The sequence below is a fragment of the Pelophylax lessonae genome (assembly GCF_965119305.1).
Source record: "Pelophylax lessonae genome assembly, chromosome: 2".
NCBI lineage: Eukaryota > Metazoa > Chordata > Amphibia > Anura > Ranidae > Pelophylax > Pelophylax lessonae.
Genome location: NC_138769.1, coordinates 467,441,757 through 467,458,740, shown reverse-complemented (window position 1 = coordinate 467,458,740; position 16,984 = coordinate 467,441,757). Strand labels below are relative to the sequence as shown.

General features: G+C 41.6%; 1 protein-coding gene across 1 annotated transcript in view; it reads right to left on the bottom strand.

The window, feature by feature from the left end:
* Positions 1 to 16,984, bottom strand: part of TUBGCP3 (tubulin gamma complex component 3) — a 237,541-nt gene that overhangs the window by 168,211 nt on the left and 52,346 nt on the right. The window contains exons 4-6 of the mRNA XM_082245180.1: positions 9,682 to 9,759; positions 4,918 to 5,135; positions 601 to 776 (exon numbers count right to left, since the gene is read on the bottom strand). Of these exons, the coding sequence (XP_082101306.1) occupies positions 601 to 776; positions 4,918 to 5,135; positions 9,682 to 9,759 (472 nt within the window). The remainder of the gene's footprint in view (positions 1 to 600; positions 777 to 4,917; positions 5,136 to 9,681; positions 9,760 to 16,984) is intronic.

Below are 16,984 nucleotides of genomic sequence, written 5' to 3'. Positions count from 1 at the left end.
TTAACTACCTTATAAACGTATAGGACATCATTTAAAATGAGAAAATGCATTTATGCCAGGGCACAGTAAGGGAGGAATCAATGGAAGTGTAAATATAGATTTTTCCTTGCTGTTCGGCACCACTGTTTCACACTACAATTCCCATCATGCAATGGGAATTATTGCACTCAATGGGTGTGAATGTAGGCAGGTTTGTGGCCGAGCAGACTGGGAGTCTCCTGGTCTGTCAGTCAAGGTATGATGTCATAATGTGAGGGACAGACCAGCAGTCTCTTGGCCTGTAAATCAACATAGGCAGTGAGAGTGGGCTAAATAGATTGGAAATCTGACATGCCTAGGTGCTCCCACTACAGGAGGCGAGAAACTATGCATCTTCTGGTACAATGGGAAAGGTAAAATGATCGGGGCCAGGGAAGAAGCAAACACAGTGGCAGGATATTAGAGACTCTGAGCCCTGGAAACAATCTATTCAATAACAGATTGATTAGTGGATGTTGTTTTGTTTTGCAATGAGACTATCATTTTTAAAAAGTAGGAACGGACTTTCAGAACACGGATAATGAATATAAATAAGGGGCAGGTGTGAAAAAAAGGACTCACCACTTGTCTCCCCTTCCCTCCTGGTTCTTGGCACATTGCGGGACACAGTGTTTGGAAAGCCCTTGTTGGTGACATTTTGCAAAGCTGGCTGCTGACCAGTTGCTAAAGTCCATGCAAGACGCGTACCCAACTGTTGACGGAGGGAATCCCCAACTGCTGAGGTTTGATATGACTGACTGGAAGAAAAAAATAGAAAAGTAAAAAAGAATGTGCTTGTTAATGTCAAGCGTTTTGCTATCATACTCATGTTTTAAATCAAATGGTACCAAGCACTATCCATAACAGTTCAAAAACCAACACAAGGACACAAGTAAAACTTTGCTAACAGTTTTAATGGTACATTTCTTTGATTTATCATTGGCATGGGAATGTGTGGCAGATGGCTGTAACCCTACTGCAGATATGTGCAGCAACCTCTAGGTATTTCCACTTTAACCACTTCAGGTCTGGAAGGTTTTACTCCCTTCATGACCAGGCCTTTTTTTGCTATTTGGCACTGTGTTAATTTAACTGGCCATTGCAATGCTGTACCTAAACAAAATATAATTCATTTTCTTACACAAATTGAGCTTTCTTTTGGTGGTATTTGATCCCCACTGAGCTTATTTTTTGTGATATAAATTAAAAAAAAGTCCAAAAATTTTAAAAAGAAAAAAAAAAAAACAATATTTTTTACTTTCTGCTATAAAAACATATCCTGTTAAAAAAATTAAAAATCAAATGTCTTCATAAATTTTGGCCAAACTGTATTCTGCTACATGTCTTGGGAAAGAAAAATCCCAATAAGTGTATGTTGCTTGGTTTGCGTGAAAGTTATAGAGTCTACGAACTATGGTATATAGCAGGATTTTTTTCTTCTTTCTTCTAATAGTGGTGGACAGCAACTTATAAAGGAACTGCGATAGTGTGGTGGGCAATCCGATACTGATGCTGCGGGGGGAACTGACTTACTGCCACTGACATCACCAGTGATACTAATACAGTGATAAAACTATAAACTGTTAATGTACTAAAGACACTGGCTGGTAGGGGTTAATATTTAGGGCAATCAAGGGGTTAAATGTGTGCCTAACAATGCGTTATGTGATTGGACACAGCCGATCAGCAGGTCCCGGCCATGAATCATTGGGCGGGACTAGCTGACAGAGTCCAGCTGTGTATAATCACCCATGCATCGATAAAACTCACATTGCCATAACTGTTCCCCATCAGGTACATGTACTATTTAACCACTTGCCGACTGCCTGCCGTGTATATACGGCGGCAGTGTGCCTCAATTGCGCAAATCCAAAGCACCTGTACGTCATTTCATCCAATAGCCACTAGATGGTGAGATTGCGCCATGACTGGCTAGCGGGGATGACAATCAATGGGCTCGGCAGACCCAATGTCCGCCGGCCATCAGCGATCATCCCCGGGAGAGGCAGAATGGGAATCTGCCTATGTAAACAAGATAAGATAGCCATTCTGTCAGGCATGAACACAGTGATCTTGTGTTCCTGCTTAGGAACACAGGTCTCTGTGTTCATCCAGTGAGTCCATCCCCCACACAGGTAGCAAGCACCCCCTAGGGACACACTTAACCCTTTGACCACCCCTGATGTTAACCCCTTCCCTGCCAGTGTCATTAGTGCAGTGACAGTGCATTTTTTTTTAGCACTGATCACTGTAATAATGTCACTGGTCCTAAAAAAAGGGTCATTAGATTTTAAAGAAAAAAATTTATTGGCTGTGTTTTATAGCAGAAAGTAAAAAGTACTGTTTTTTTTTTTTTAATTGCCAGTCTTCTTTTGTTTCTAGCGCAAAAAGTAAAAACTGCAGAGGTGATCAAATATCCCCAAAAGAAAGCTCTATTTGTGGAAAATGGCAACGATTGGGCTGAACTGGGACCAGGGGATTATCAAGGCATCTGGAGTCAGCGCTAGAGGGTCTGTGGTCCTGGGCATAAACTGAGGAAGTTTGTGGTTGAATCTGGAGACCAAGATATTCACATACGGGGTTCCTAATTTCTAACATATACGATTGAAGATGTCCCCTTGATCAAGGTGGTGGAGGCTGAGCTAACCTGATTTCCAACTGTCCACTCCCAGGATATCTGCCGCAGAGATTGCTGCACGGTGAGTCTCTGCCCATGACATGATCTGGCTTGCTTTTGTCAAGGCTGAAGGACTCCTGGTACACGCTTGATGTAGTCCACGGCCATGGCATTGTCTGACTGCACCTTGATTGGTTATCCTTGCAGAAGGGAGGTCCAGTGTTACAGAGATATCTTTATTGCTCTGAGCTCCAGGATGCAGATGAGGATCTTGGCTTCCACTGATGAGCATGTTCCCTGGACCGTGAGGGACTGGAACCCTTATCCCCAGCCTAAATGACGGGCATCTGCTGTTATAATTTTCCAGCAATAAGGAAGAAAAGACTTCTATATTGTTAAGGCTGAGCTGAAGAGCCACCAAGTTAGGGAATTTTTTGCTTGGTTGGACAAAAGCATGAGTAGGTCGAGAGAAGGGGCATGCTTGTTCCAGGTTAACAAGATGTGGAGAAGTCTCAAATGAAATTTGGCAAATGGAACAGCCACAGAGTCAGCTCTGGTCAATCAGAAGCGCTCTGAGCCATCCCAGAAGCTCTACAAAACGAAGAGTGAGAAGACAAGGGATTTTAAATCCCCAAAACTGGGCACAGACAGTGTGGTGGGGAGGGTGTGGGTGTTAGTTCACCATTTCATTTTTTCTGAAAAGGTAAACACTTGAAGCTGAGAGTGATTTCTCCATAAAGAGGTGCATAACCTTAGGACACTAGCAATTAACTGAGGTGTGTCCCCTAAAGTTTACTTGTGTCCAATCACCTGAATGTACAAGCCAATAACAGATCTATAAATACTCAGCCTTTGTTCTGTACTGTATGATTAAAATGTATATGTATCTAAAATTTGCTGTCAAGTGAAAGCCCTCTCTGTCTTGAAATACGACAAAGTATTGTACAATACATTAATGTAGACTACAAACTAAAAAGTGGAACCAAGACATTGCCAAAATGAAAAAAGTGTTCTGGGGCTAAACGGGTAATAGAGAAAAACACTCAGGGACTCAGGAGGTTAAATCCCCATTGATGTGCATAAGAATGCAAATCCTGCTTGTAATGAATACAAACCTTTGATAAGTGCTCCAACTGAGATTTTTACCTGAAAGCAGTTTTTAATGATATATTCACATTTGTACATTTCCTGCAATACACAGATTAGTTATCAAAGCAATATATCAGAATGTGGCCAGCATATCTGCTGAAATACTTCTGAGATAAGGTCACTGTGTTTTCAGTCAGTCTGCGTAGACCAAAAGACATGTACTGAGACAGACTACTAAACCTATATAGAAACCCAGATTATAAAAAATATCAGCAACAAGGTATCTAGACTGGTCTTATTGGTGTAAACACATACCAATAAGAAATATTGAGTAACTCGATTTTTTTTGTTTAGAACCTCTTCAGGTTTTTTTTTGCTGTTTGTGTATTTCATTAATAGAGTAGGGGAGGGTTAAGATCCTCTATCGGAAGAACTGCTGTTTGTATTGCTTGTCGGTGAGATTTTCCAACTTTAAATGAGAAGTATGGCCAAAGCTTTTTTGGCTATTCTTTCTATGGATCACAGGAATGCAGTTCGTTCTGCACTCCTGTAACCCATTTTCAGCCAACAACAGGCTAAAGTCCACTGTTGGCTTACGTCATTCAGCTGGTCCAGGCTCTGGAAAAATCCCCAGAAGTCTGGACCGACACCTGGCTCAGCCTCTCCGTGAGCTGCTGACTGCCTGAGCAGTGGAGGGTATAGCAAAGAACCGCTGACTGACAGTCACCGCTCTCTGCTCAGAGCAGAGGGGGAGAACTGAGCAATCAGCGGTGTTTGATCAGTCTGCTCTCACTGCAGAGCTAGCGGGGAACAGCATTGATCCAATGCTGCATCAACCTAGATGAGTATAAATGTTTGCTTTGTTATTTTGCACCGTTTATTCTTGTTGTGTTCATTTTAAACGAGAAGCTCACGATTAAAAAAAAAAAACACACACATGACAGAGGTTCCAACCCTACACCAATCTATCCAAATAGCAAACTTTCAGAACACTAATAAACAAACATATATATCCTAATTGTAAAATATAAAACATACTTTGCCGTTATTTTGTTTGTGATCTTGGAATTACTAATTTTTCTTATTTAAAGATTTTTTATATAGCAGAAATTGCAAAATTATCTTTGTCTCTTATTTTTCAAATGTAAACTTTTAAATGAGAGGAACAGTGCTGTGGAATAATATTCGCTTACCCAGGAACAAAAGACTGTGGTGGTGGAGTTGGCCCATTTAAAGAATACATTCCAATACTGCCAATCCCACTACTGCCCAAAGCAGCAGAATTCTGCACAGACTGAACATTGCGGTCCTGGTAATTCAGTTGGAGGGTCTGCGGCCTTGCGTAGTAGTATGGTGTCGAATGAGCATCACGGGGCAAGGCCTGCGCAAACAGTGTTGCATAGCTGGATACCTGAAACAAATACAATTACACTTATCATGCTGATACAATAACTCCTAAAAGAACTCTTACAAAAAAGGAAGAAAGGGTAACTTATTAAAATATATTTTTTCCAAAAAAAAAAAAAACTGCCAAGAGTTTGTATTTTCACCCAAAAAAAGCGTGTTTGTGTAGATTTCTTGTTTCCTTCCACACTCCACAAAAATACAGGTAGGTAATGTATTATAAATTCCTCTCTCACCTCTGGTATTGTTCCAATACAGTTTCAAAAGAGCTGTAATAACCCCCAAACTTAAGAAATCTGGTGCAGACCCCAGTGACTTCAGTAACCTTCGGCCCATCTCCAACCTTCCTTTTCTATCCAGAATCCTTGAAAAAAACTGTTGCTTCTCAGGTCTATACTTCCCTCTAGGACTCAATCAAATATAGTCTGTTTTTTGTCCCCTACATAGGACTAAAACTGCCTTAGTAAAAAATCACAAATGATCGCCTCATGGCAGCTGACTCTGGTCTCATAACTATCCTCATCCTCCTTGAATCAGAGTGCAGCCTTTGATACCATTTCTCATAACATCCTGCTTGATAGATTAGCCTCCATTGGATTCACTGACACACCCCTGAACTGGTTTCACATCGGGCCAATTTGACACGTCAAATCGCATGCCAAATCGTAGCCTATTGCCAGCAACGGCACCAACCAAATTGGTGCAACGCCCACTTTGTGGCGCCGCACTGATTCCCAAAAGTAGTTCCTGCAAAATTTTTGGCAATTTCGGGGGCGATTTCAATAGACATCTGTGCATGAATCCACACAGATGTCTCTCCAATCACCCCCGAAGTTGGACTGAAATCGTGCTAGTTCAGCTGAACTCGCACAATTTCAAACCCGCATTCAGTTTGAACCTAGGCTAAATCTTATCTCTCTAGCTGTACTCCATTCATCCAACTCAAATCTTTAAAATCTCAACCATATCTACTGGTGTGCCTTCTGTTGCTAATCAACCTTTTTTCTCTTGGTCTCATATTTTGTAAATGTAACATCCACTTCCATTGCTATGTGGATAAAACCCAGCTCTACCAGTCCACTAAATCTACTACCACTCTTACACTGAAATCCCTTACCGACTGTTTACAGGAAATTTAATCCTGGCTTTCTTCCAACTTTCTAAGTGTTTATATATATATATATATATATATATATATATATATATATATAGTGCCCCAGATTAAAATAAATCCATAAACATAGAATGCAAAAAAGGCCAATGCAATAAATAATAAAGCTTCTTATAGCTTGTGCAATCAAAAAAAGTCTCCAGATTAAGACATGTGCGTTGGTGGCGTAACGCATAGAGGTTGAGCCTGGCAGCAGGAGTTTTCACTGGATCACGTGAGAAGCTGGATTTTATTATATGCTTGTTTTTTTACATAATAAATGTGAGTGCATTTAAGTGGGTTCTGTGCGGTGTGTTGAGCTTAATAACCCAGGTACTGCACTATTACAGGCCATTTTTTCTGTGTGTTCTTTTGTGAGCTGTGTGGAGCCATCTTGGAGAGGGAATTCTATTGTTCTTAAAGGAACCTGAACACCGGAGTTTGGCCCATCAGATTGATCTATGTTTATGCTTTATTGACCCTTAGGAGTCTATAATGGAGGTGAGCTTGCACTTTACCTGCTGAAAGGAGCACGAGTGGAAAATTGTCGTTACAGTGTGGTGTCATCCCTATGAAGCACCTTATCAAATAGACTTTTTTGATTGCACAAACTATAAGAAGCTTTATTAATTTATTGCGTTGGCCTTTTTTGCATTTTATGTTTCTTTATGGACTTAATTTACACTGGCACTTTATGTATATGAAACACTTACCTATTAAGTCATTTCTTGTCATTTTCTAGTTTTTATTTTTACCTTTCTTTTAATCACATCCCTCCTGTCCTTCAGCACCCCCACTGGCTTCCAGTCAAATATCATACTGATTTTAAGATTCGGTTACTTACTTTAACCATTTCAATACAAGGCACTTTTCCCCCTTCCCGCCCAGGCCAATTTTCAGCTTTTAGCGCTGTTGCAATTTGAATAACAATTGCGTGGTTATGCAACACTGTACCTAAACCAAATTTATGTCATTTTTCCCCACAAATAGAGCTTTCTTTTGGTGGTAATTGATCACCGCAAGGTTTTTTCTTTTTTGCTACACAAATAAAAAAAGACCGAAAAGTTTGGAAAAAAAAAAAGTTTGTTTAGGCTATAAAATTTTGTAAATAAATAAATGTTTTCCTGCACTGATGAGGCCGCACTGACGAGGAGGCACTGATGGGGTGGCACTAATATGCAGCACTGATGGGCACTGATATGCATCATTGGTGGGCACTGATAGGCGGCACTGATCGGCAATAATGGGCACTGGTGGGCAGCACTGATGGGCACTGGTGGGCAGCACTGATAGATGGCATGGGGTGCAGCACTGATGGCTAGGGCACCACTGGCAGGCTCCCTGAGCCCTGATTGCCATTCCTGGTGACCATGGTGACCATGGTGGGCATCCCTGGGGTCATGGGAGGGCATCCCTGGTGGTTCTAGTGGCACCCCAACCCCCCCAAGGGTCTGCACTGGTAATCAATGCTCTGATTACCAGCACAGACCCCCCCCCCCCCCCGTCAGGAGAGCCGCAGATCGGCTCTCCTCTACTCGTGCCTGTCGGGTCAACGGCTCTTCCTGTTTACTATGTGACCAGCTGTGATTGCATACAGCTGGTCACATGGTGAAGAGCCTACGTCAGGGGGCGCGTAGAGTGCATTATCCTGCCGCCGTCATATGACATCCGGTCAGGATAATGTAACCATCTTCCCGCGGTCAATTGCCTATAGGGTGGGTGGGAAGTGGTTAAGGTCATTCACAACCCCGACCCCGCTCCTCTGTACCTTAGGCTACATTCACACCTGAGCGTAGCGTTTTCGCGCGTTTTTACTGCGATTTTAACCTCGATTTTTACCGCGATTTACAGGTTTTTTGTGCAGGCGTTTTTAGATTGAATAGAAACCAATGAAAAACGCCTGTAATCTGCCCAAAAAGAAGCTCATGTACTTTTTTGAGCGTTGGGCGTTTTGCTTACAGCGTCAAAACGCTCAGATGTGAACAGGGGCCATTGAAATGAATAGGATTTGTCTTGTTGGGCGTTTTGAGAGCTGATCCTAGAGCAGAAAAACTCCCCAAAACGCCTAGATGTGAACGGAGCCTTAGTGAGCTCCTACATATTAACAGACCCTCCTGAACTCTCAGGTTTTCTATCAATCTTAATGTTCCATCCACCCACCTGACCACTATGGTAATGCCATCCTTTAGCAGCTCTTCCCCTTGACTTCGGAGCACCCTGCCTCATGACATCTGCAACATTGACTTCCTAACCATTTTCAAATCACGTCTCAAAACTCATCTCTTTAAACTAGCATATTCTGTATGACTTCATTGATTTGTTTTTGTAATTTAATGTTTATGTAATGTATATTTTTTTGTTGCTCTGTTGCCATTTTGTTTATAAACCTAGAGTTTACGTTACCCTAAGCCCCCGTTCACATAGGGGCGACGCTACTTCGCACCGCGACCTCCGAGGTCGCGGTGCGAGCAGCGCGCCGCGACCTCGGAGCGGCCGACACGGACTTCATAACATTGAAGTCTATGGCGGTCGCCTCCTGGTCGCCCCAAAGAAGCTTTGGACCCTTTTTCTAAGTCGGAGCGACTTGTGTCGCTCCTATTAGAACGGGTCCGCAGCTTCCCTATGGGAGGCGACCTGTGAGGCGACCAGGTCGCCTCACAGGTTGCCTTAGTGTGAACGGGGGCTGAAATGGACAATAGGTAAACATTTGAAATGTTTGAGAAAAACTTTTAGAAATGTTAATCGCTGCTAAGCAGTATCCTAAAAAATTTACTTTGTTTTTAAGTTGTCATGAAAAATAGCAATGCACATCATGCTATGTAAAAGGTGCCTAGGCAGCTTAATTGCTGTATATTTGCTGTGTGAGATCTAAGACACTGCTGTCTCTGACTGCTAGTTACTGGAAACTACTGTGCTACAGGCTCTGACATGAGGAAGCAAAACTGATACAGTGCCAGCACAGGTTATGGAAAAAGATCAAATGCATGGAGACCACAGTCAATACTAATACTCTGTCCTCTGCTTGCCTTGGGCTCCATGCACACTGAGCTTAAAAAAACCTCAGTTCTCCTGGCAGAAAAAAACGCTCATACGGAGTTCAGACAAGTTTAGGAGAGTTTTGCATTTTTTTTCTGCCAGTAACCTCCAATCAAAAACGCAAAGCAGAGGGGTTTTTTTGTTCCTGCCTCTAAACATTGAGCTTAAAAATGCCTGTAATCGTCCAAATGTGCATGGACAGATAGGATAACATTGAGCTGCTTCTACAGGTAGAACATAGAACTCCTGTAGTAGCATAAATTTTTAAGCCAGTGTGTTTGGAGTTTAACTATGGGCACCGTTTCCACAGTTTAGTTGCTTTTTAAAAAGTAACAATATATTGAAAAGCACTCTTATCTATGCTTACCTTGTTTGGTTGTTTACGTGGATCTTCATTAAGGCTAAGCAAAAGATAGAGAATTGCCCATCGGTTTTTCACAACTCCCTAAAACAGCAGAACAAGAGAAAATGTTTGTTAATTGACACATTTTAAAAATACACCACATTTTTAGGGAATGTCAGAACTAAATGCAGCTAACCCAATAAAGTGCACTTATGTCTAGTCTACGTACATTATTACATATTTTTAACAAACGGTAAAAAAGCTTTAAAACAAGGTATCCATGGATTCTGAAAAAAAAACATGAAAAGCATAGCATAAGGCACAAGTCAGACTCCCTGCAGTAAAAACCAAATACATTTTAATAAAAGATGATAAAAAGTGCACTCATAAGCAAGATGGAGTACAGCAGCTTATCTCAAGCCTATGTGGCAGCTTCTTGTGCCCCATGAAAAATGTACATAAACGATCAAGGGGTGGCTTCCTTGATGACCCTGGAACTAGTACAGGAGGGGCTGCATTTAGTGGTACTGACCCCCCTTTCCTCCTGCAGCTGCTGAAAGCCATCTCTCTCTCTCTCCCAACTGCAACCAGCAGCTGCAGGATGAAAGGGGATAGGTCCCAGTATGTGCCGTCATCACCAACCCTCCTGTCCCCGTTCCTCCTCTTTCGGGTGCCCAGCACCCTTGTCCCCGTTTTTCCCCCCACAGTGCTGCCGGCTTCCCTCCTCTCCTGCTGTGAGAGATGGCTTAAGGATGGAGAGAGGTGGAACGGGATGGTAAAGATTAGTGGTGCACCAAAATGAAAATTCTGGTACTGAAACTGAAACCGAAAATTCAGGATGCACTTGGTCGAAAAGTTTTTTTATTATTATTTGAATTTAATCAATGTGGAAATTTGCATCAGCGTCAATGGGACGCGTTTTTGCATCAACGTCAATGGGACGGACGTGTTTTTGCATCAATGTCAATGGGACGGACGTGTTTTTGCATCAATGTCAATGGGACGGACGTGTTTTTGCATCAATGTCAATGGGACGGACGTGTTTTTGCATCAACGTCAATGGGACGGCCCCGTTTTTGCATCAACGTCAATGGGACGGACGCGTTTTTGCATCGACGTCAATTGGACATGTTTTTGCATCGACATCACTAGGGGACGTTTTGCATCGACATCACTAGGGGGCATTTTGCATTAAAGTCACTAGGGGGTGTTTCCATTCATTCACTGTCAAGTGCAGTTGAGGCTGTAGAAACGGGACTGGGGAATCTATGTCCTCAGTCCCTTTCTCGGCTCCAAAAGTGAGACATCAGGGGTCTGTTTTTAGATCCCAATATTCCCCCAAAGGCCCCCAACAGAGCTCCTTAAACATTTTGTAAAAAAAAAAAAAAAAAAATTAAAATTGTAAAAAAATGATAAATGAAAAACTACTGACAGCAGCCACTGTTCTACTGACAATGTCCACTGCTCTACTCACTGACACTGACCACTTTAAACATAGTGTAAGGTTACATTTTTTCAGTGACATTTGTTTTAGTATATTTTTCGCAGTTTTTCTTACTATTTAGTTAGGCCTTGCTAGTTATTCCCTAAAAAAACTATAAGGGCACCAAACCCATGTGGTCTTTGATGTATTTCATTTTGTTCAGCTAGATCTCCGCCTCTCAAAGTTGCCTACCCCTGACTAGATTCTCTCCTAGAGTTCTATTTACCTTAGTTTCCTCTGCCTGTTTATGTTAATAAGGGACTCTCCCCCCTCCCCCCCCCCCCCAATAACATCATAGCTGCTATAATAGATCCCTATAGTTACTGCAATCTTTTGGCTTGTTAAAGGGGAAGAAGCCCCCGAAAACACGTAGCAATAGCAAAGCCACTGCCTCCTCGCAACCTGAAAGTGTGAGCTGGCTCCAAGTTACGATGATACAGTGGAAACTTTAAAAGTTACGATGATATTGAGGGCCTCCTCATTGACCATTTAGGGCTGTCAAATCTTCACAGGCTTCAGATAAGCTGCTATAGTCCCGTTTGCTTGTGAGTGCATTTTAGCCATTTTTTTTTTTTATTAAAGGGTTTATGGTTTTCAATGTCCAAAGGTCACCTTATGCCCTATTCTCTGCTTCTAGGTTTTATTCAGTATAGGAATCTTTCCTGTCCTGTGGAAAATAACCTGCATAACCAATGTATGGTAAAAAGCTTGATGCGTTTTCCATTAAAATTATTCAAAACGCATCTCAGCGCACAGCATCATAGCACACGTCAACATCATAATGCATTTCTTTTAATCTCAATGAAAAACACATTGGGGGGGGGGGCTGTATAGTTAGGAATCCAGCCACAAAAAAATAAATAAATAAAATTAAAACCCTAACCACCTCATCTATCTTTTTTGTTTAAATCAGTTCTTTACATATCCTATGTCAATCGACAATCAGGTCGACATATTAATGATCGGTTCAACATATAAAATTATATGTCATTTTGTAAACAAGGATTCAAAAATCTCTCAAGTCCAGCACCAACTTTATACTTTTATTTTTTATTATTACACATGTGTATCCCCAGAAATATTACAAACACTGACTTATTCCTTTAATATGTTTGCTAACAAAGGGGTGAATTAATGCATCACATTTCTTTTCACGGATGATTGTATATTCTCCTATTATACAGACATGCCTCCCTGTCTTTGTGTCTGAATCATTTGTCCTGTAGCGTATCACATTATGCCATAGGAATTGATATCTTAAGCACACATAAAAACCAAAGACACGAACAATTTAAATTATTTATATCCAATTCCTGGACTTCTCTTCTTACTGTACATGCAGCAAACCTTCTGTGCTATACTGGTGCATCCTACAAAAGCCCAATGTTTAACAAGTGTGAAACCAGCACCTACCACACTTTATGTCCACATGTTCTGTGAACAGAAGAAAGTCCCTTCTTCTCTCATACAAAGAATGTCAGGGTACTTAGCAATTCCGTTTAAGCATACAATCAGTGCTGCTGTGCTTATCTGGGTTACATCAGAACCTTCACAAGTGTTCTGTAACTAGAACAGCATCCCTTCTTTTATCAAGCCCAAGCAGCAACACATGGCAAGACAGTTCAATTGTTTACTGCTGTACTTATCTGGACAACAATGAAGAAACCTTGGTCTGTATCTTTCCCTGCTGTAAACCAGACTTTGCAAATGTCATGATAATTATACAGGATTTATATAGCGCCAACAGCTTGTGCAGCGCTATACAATATAAAGTGGAGAAAGTATAGCAACAATACTATTCAATACAAGATGGTTAGGAGGGCCCTGCTCCAGAGAGCTTACAATAGGGAGGGTAAACCAGAACAAAAGGTAATACCAGTGAGGAAAGAACTGATGGGATAAATAAAAGATTCAGTTGAAGGTAGGATAGGCTTCCCTGAAGAGAGTTTTCAGGCATTGTCTAAACATGGACAGAGTAGGAGATAGCAGGACAGATTGAGGTAGAGAGTTCCAGAGGATGGGAGCTGCTCTGGAAAAGTCCTGCAGACAAGCATGGGAGGAAGGGACAAGGAAGCTAGAGAGCAGGATGTCTTGGGAGGAGCAGGGACGAAACTTTGGGTGAGATTTTGAGACAGGATTGGTGAAGTAGCTTGGGGCAGAGTTGTAAATGGCTTTGTATGTTGTTGTTAATAATTTAAATTATATTTGCTGAGCAATTAAAAGGCAGTGCAGGGATTGGCAGAGAGGAGTGGTAGACACTGAGTGGCTGGTAAGATGGAGGAGTCGGAATCATTCACAGGAATCACATTGTCGTAAGCTTCATCAGGATACTATTGTTTAGTAAGCTTTGTCAGGATACGACTACGTGGTAAGCTTCGTCAGGATACGACTACGTGGTAAGCTTCGTCAGGATACAACTACGTGGTAAGCTTCGTCAGGATACTAGGACGTCGCAAGCTTCGTCAGGATACTGTGACCTCGCAAGCTTCGTCAGGACACTGTGACCTCGCAAGCTTCGTCAGGACACTGTGACCTCGCAAGCTTCGTCAGGACACTGTGACCTCGCAAGCTTCGTCAGGACACTGTGACCTTGCAAGCTTCCTCAGGATACTAGGACGTCGCAAGCTTTCTCAGGCTCCTACTACGTCACAAGCTTCGTCAGGATACTATTAAATTGCAAGCTTCCTCAGGATACTATTACAACATAAACTTCATCAGGATACTACTATGTTGTAAGCTTCCACAGGACACGGTTACATCATAAGCTTATTACATCATACCCTTCGTCAGGATACCATTATGTTGTAAGCTTCTTCAAGATACTATTACGTTGTAAGGTTCATCTGGATACTATTGCACATGCTTACGGTTTAGCTGTTTTTAGCAATTACATTCATTGGTTGAACTGGATGAACTTGTGTCTTTTTTCAACCAGACTAACTATGCAACTATTTACATGCACATTCCAGGGGCTGGACATACCTAAACTGTTCTCATTGGTTGGTTACAGTACATCTCCCCTCCCATTATTTAAAATGATACTGCATGTGTATAATAACACCTTTACATCATTCTTTATACAAATATCCCACTTTTACAAAACCCAGTCTCAACTGGTTTAACCTTGGTTGAAGAACAAAACACTCATAGATCTGGAGCCATGCTTGGCCCGTCCATCACCTTTACCCTCAGCTTCTTTAGCAAGGCAGTGGTCATCTTGAAGGTGTGTTTGGGGTCGTTATGTTGGAATACTGCCCTGCAGTCTAGTCCCTGAAGAGTAGGGATCATGCTCTGCTTCAGTATGTCACAGTACATGTTGGCATTCATGGTTCCCTCAATAAATTGTAGCTCCCCAGTGCCGGCAGCACTCGTGGAGCCCCAGACCATGACACTCCCACCACCATGCTTGACTGTAAGCAAGACACACTTGTCTTTGTACTCCTCACCTGGTTATCGCCACACTCGCTTGACACCATCTGAACCAAATAATTTTAACTTGGTCTCATCAGACCACAGGACATGGTTCCAGTATTCCATGTCCTTAGTCTGCTTGTTTCCAGCAAACTGTTTGCGGGCTTTCTTGTGCAATATCTTTAGAAGAGTAGCTCCACTTTTGTTGGGGAAAAAGACTCCCTTCTGGGTGATTTATATACATTGCAGGGGTTTTAAAAAATTAGCAGCAGATTCCTACCTTTTGTTATTCTGAAGGATTAGCTGTTTGTCTGTATTCATGTACATTTGGTGAATCTAAATTGGCATGACTTTATAATTATCAAATCAGCTGCTGCACCTTTAGGCTTTATTTCTCTTTGGGAGTATCTTACCAAAAATTACAGCTTTGTTGCAGGAGATGCCCAAAATCTTTGGGAGGCATTCTGTACAACATCTGTGTACAGAAAGCCTCCAGGTAGCCACATTGCACTACATTTTACAGAAAATTACAAAGTTGCAGATTAAAAAGGATAAGGTCATTACAATATGACTTGTGTCACAAATAAATAATATATATATATATATTTATTTGTGTAATTTTTCCCCCCTACATAAGTGGAGTTACCTTTAAATGTGGTCACTGTATTCATGGTATTTTTTTCCCCTTTATTTTCACCTGGTGATACAGCCAGTACCACACCTGTATTAAGGTATCCCCACTCTGGATGGAGTAGAGGTGGGAAAACCATTAGACAGCAGTAGGGCCGAAAAAAACGAATCGATTATGAAAATAGTTGTCAACTATTTTCATAATCGATTAGTTGGTCAGCCTGCATATAGAATGCATTATTTGTTTACATATGAAATACAGCTCAGTACACTGTCGTATCATACATGTCAGAAGACACAGTGCAGCACACATACAGCTCAGTACACCATCCATATATGTCAGTAAGTGCCAGAGAACTTGTGACTAAATGTGTGAGGAGCAATGCCTCATGGGACATGTAGTCCTGGGCAGGAACTTTTACCAGTATTGTGCATTATATATAACCACTTCTGGACCGGAAGATTTTCCCCCTTAATGACCAGGCCATATTTTGCGATTCGGCACTGTGTTATTTTAACAGACAATTGCGCAGTTGTGCGATACTGAACCCAAATAAAATTGATGTAATTTTTTTCCACAAGTAGAGCTTTCTTTTGGTGGTATTTGATCACCTCTGATTTTTATTGTTTGCGCTATAAAAATAAAAAGAGCAACAATTCTGGGAAAAAAAACAATATTTTTCACTTTCTGCTATATAACATTCTCGAAAAAAAAAAAAATGTAAAAATCAAAAATTGTTTAACATTTTAGGCCAATTTGTTTTCTGCTACATATTTTTGGTAAAAGAAAATTGCAATAAGCGTATTTTGATTGGTTTGCGCAAAAGTTATCACGTCTACCAACTACGGGAAAGATTTATTTCATTTTTGTTTTATTTTTTACTAGTAATGGCGGCGATCTGCGATTTTTTGCAGGACTGCGACATTGCGGCGGAGATTGGACCCTTGACATTTTTGACACTTTTGGGGGGGACCAGGGACATTACTACAGTAATCAGTGCTAAAAAAATATGCAGTTACTGTACTAATGACACTGGCAGGGAAGGGGTTAACACCAGGGGGTGATCAAGTGGTTAAAGGTGAGCCTAGGGGAGTGATTCTAACTGTGGGGGGGGGCGTGGCTTGTGAAATGATCACAGAGACCTGTGATCCTATATAGCTGACTGTTCTTTTCTCTCAGCGGTGAACGATCGCAGGTGTCAGGCGACAATCGGAGCCGACTGCCCCATGCATTGGAGTCCCCGCTGCCGAGTTGGGGCAGGAGTGCACCGGTGGCGACAGTGCGCTCGCCCACTAGCTGCAGGCGCGCGACCGACGTAGGTCTATGTCGGTTTGTGCAGGCGAGCCGCAGTAAATAGGCGGCAGGCGGTCGGGAACAGGTTAACCACTTTACCACCGGAGGATTTTGCTGTCTTACGTCCAGGCCACTTTTTGTGATTCGGCGCTGTGCGAATTTAACTGACAATTGCGCGGTCGTGCAACGCCATACCCAAACGAAATTTACGTCCTTTTTTTCCCACAAACAGAGCTTTCTTTTGGTGGTATTTGATCACCTGTGCGATTTTTACTTTTTGTGCTATAAACAAAAAAAGAGCGTTTATTTTGAAAAAATAATATTTTTAACATTTTTTTATATGAAATTCCCCCCAAAAAATGTAAAAATCTAATTTTTTTAAAATTTTTGGCCAATTTGTTTTCTGCTACCTATGTTTGGTAAAAAAAAATATCACGATAAGCGTATTTTGATTGGTTTGCGCAAAAGTTATTGCGTTTACTAACTACGGGAAAGATTTCTGTCATTTT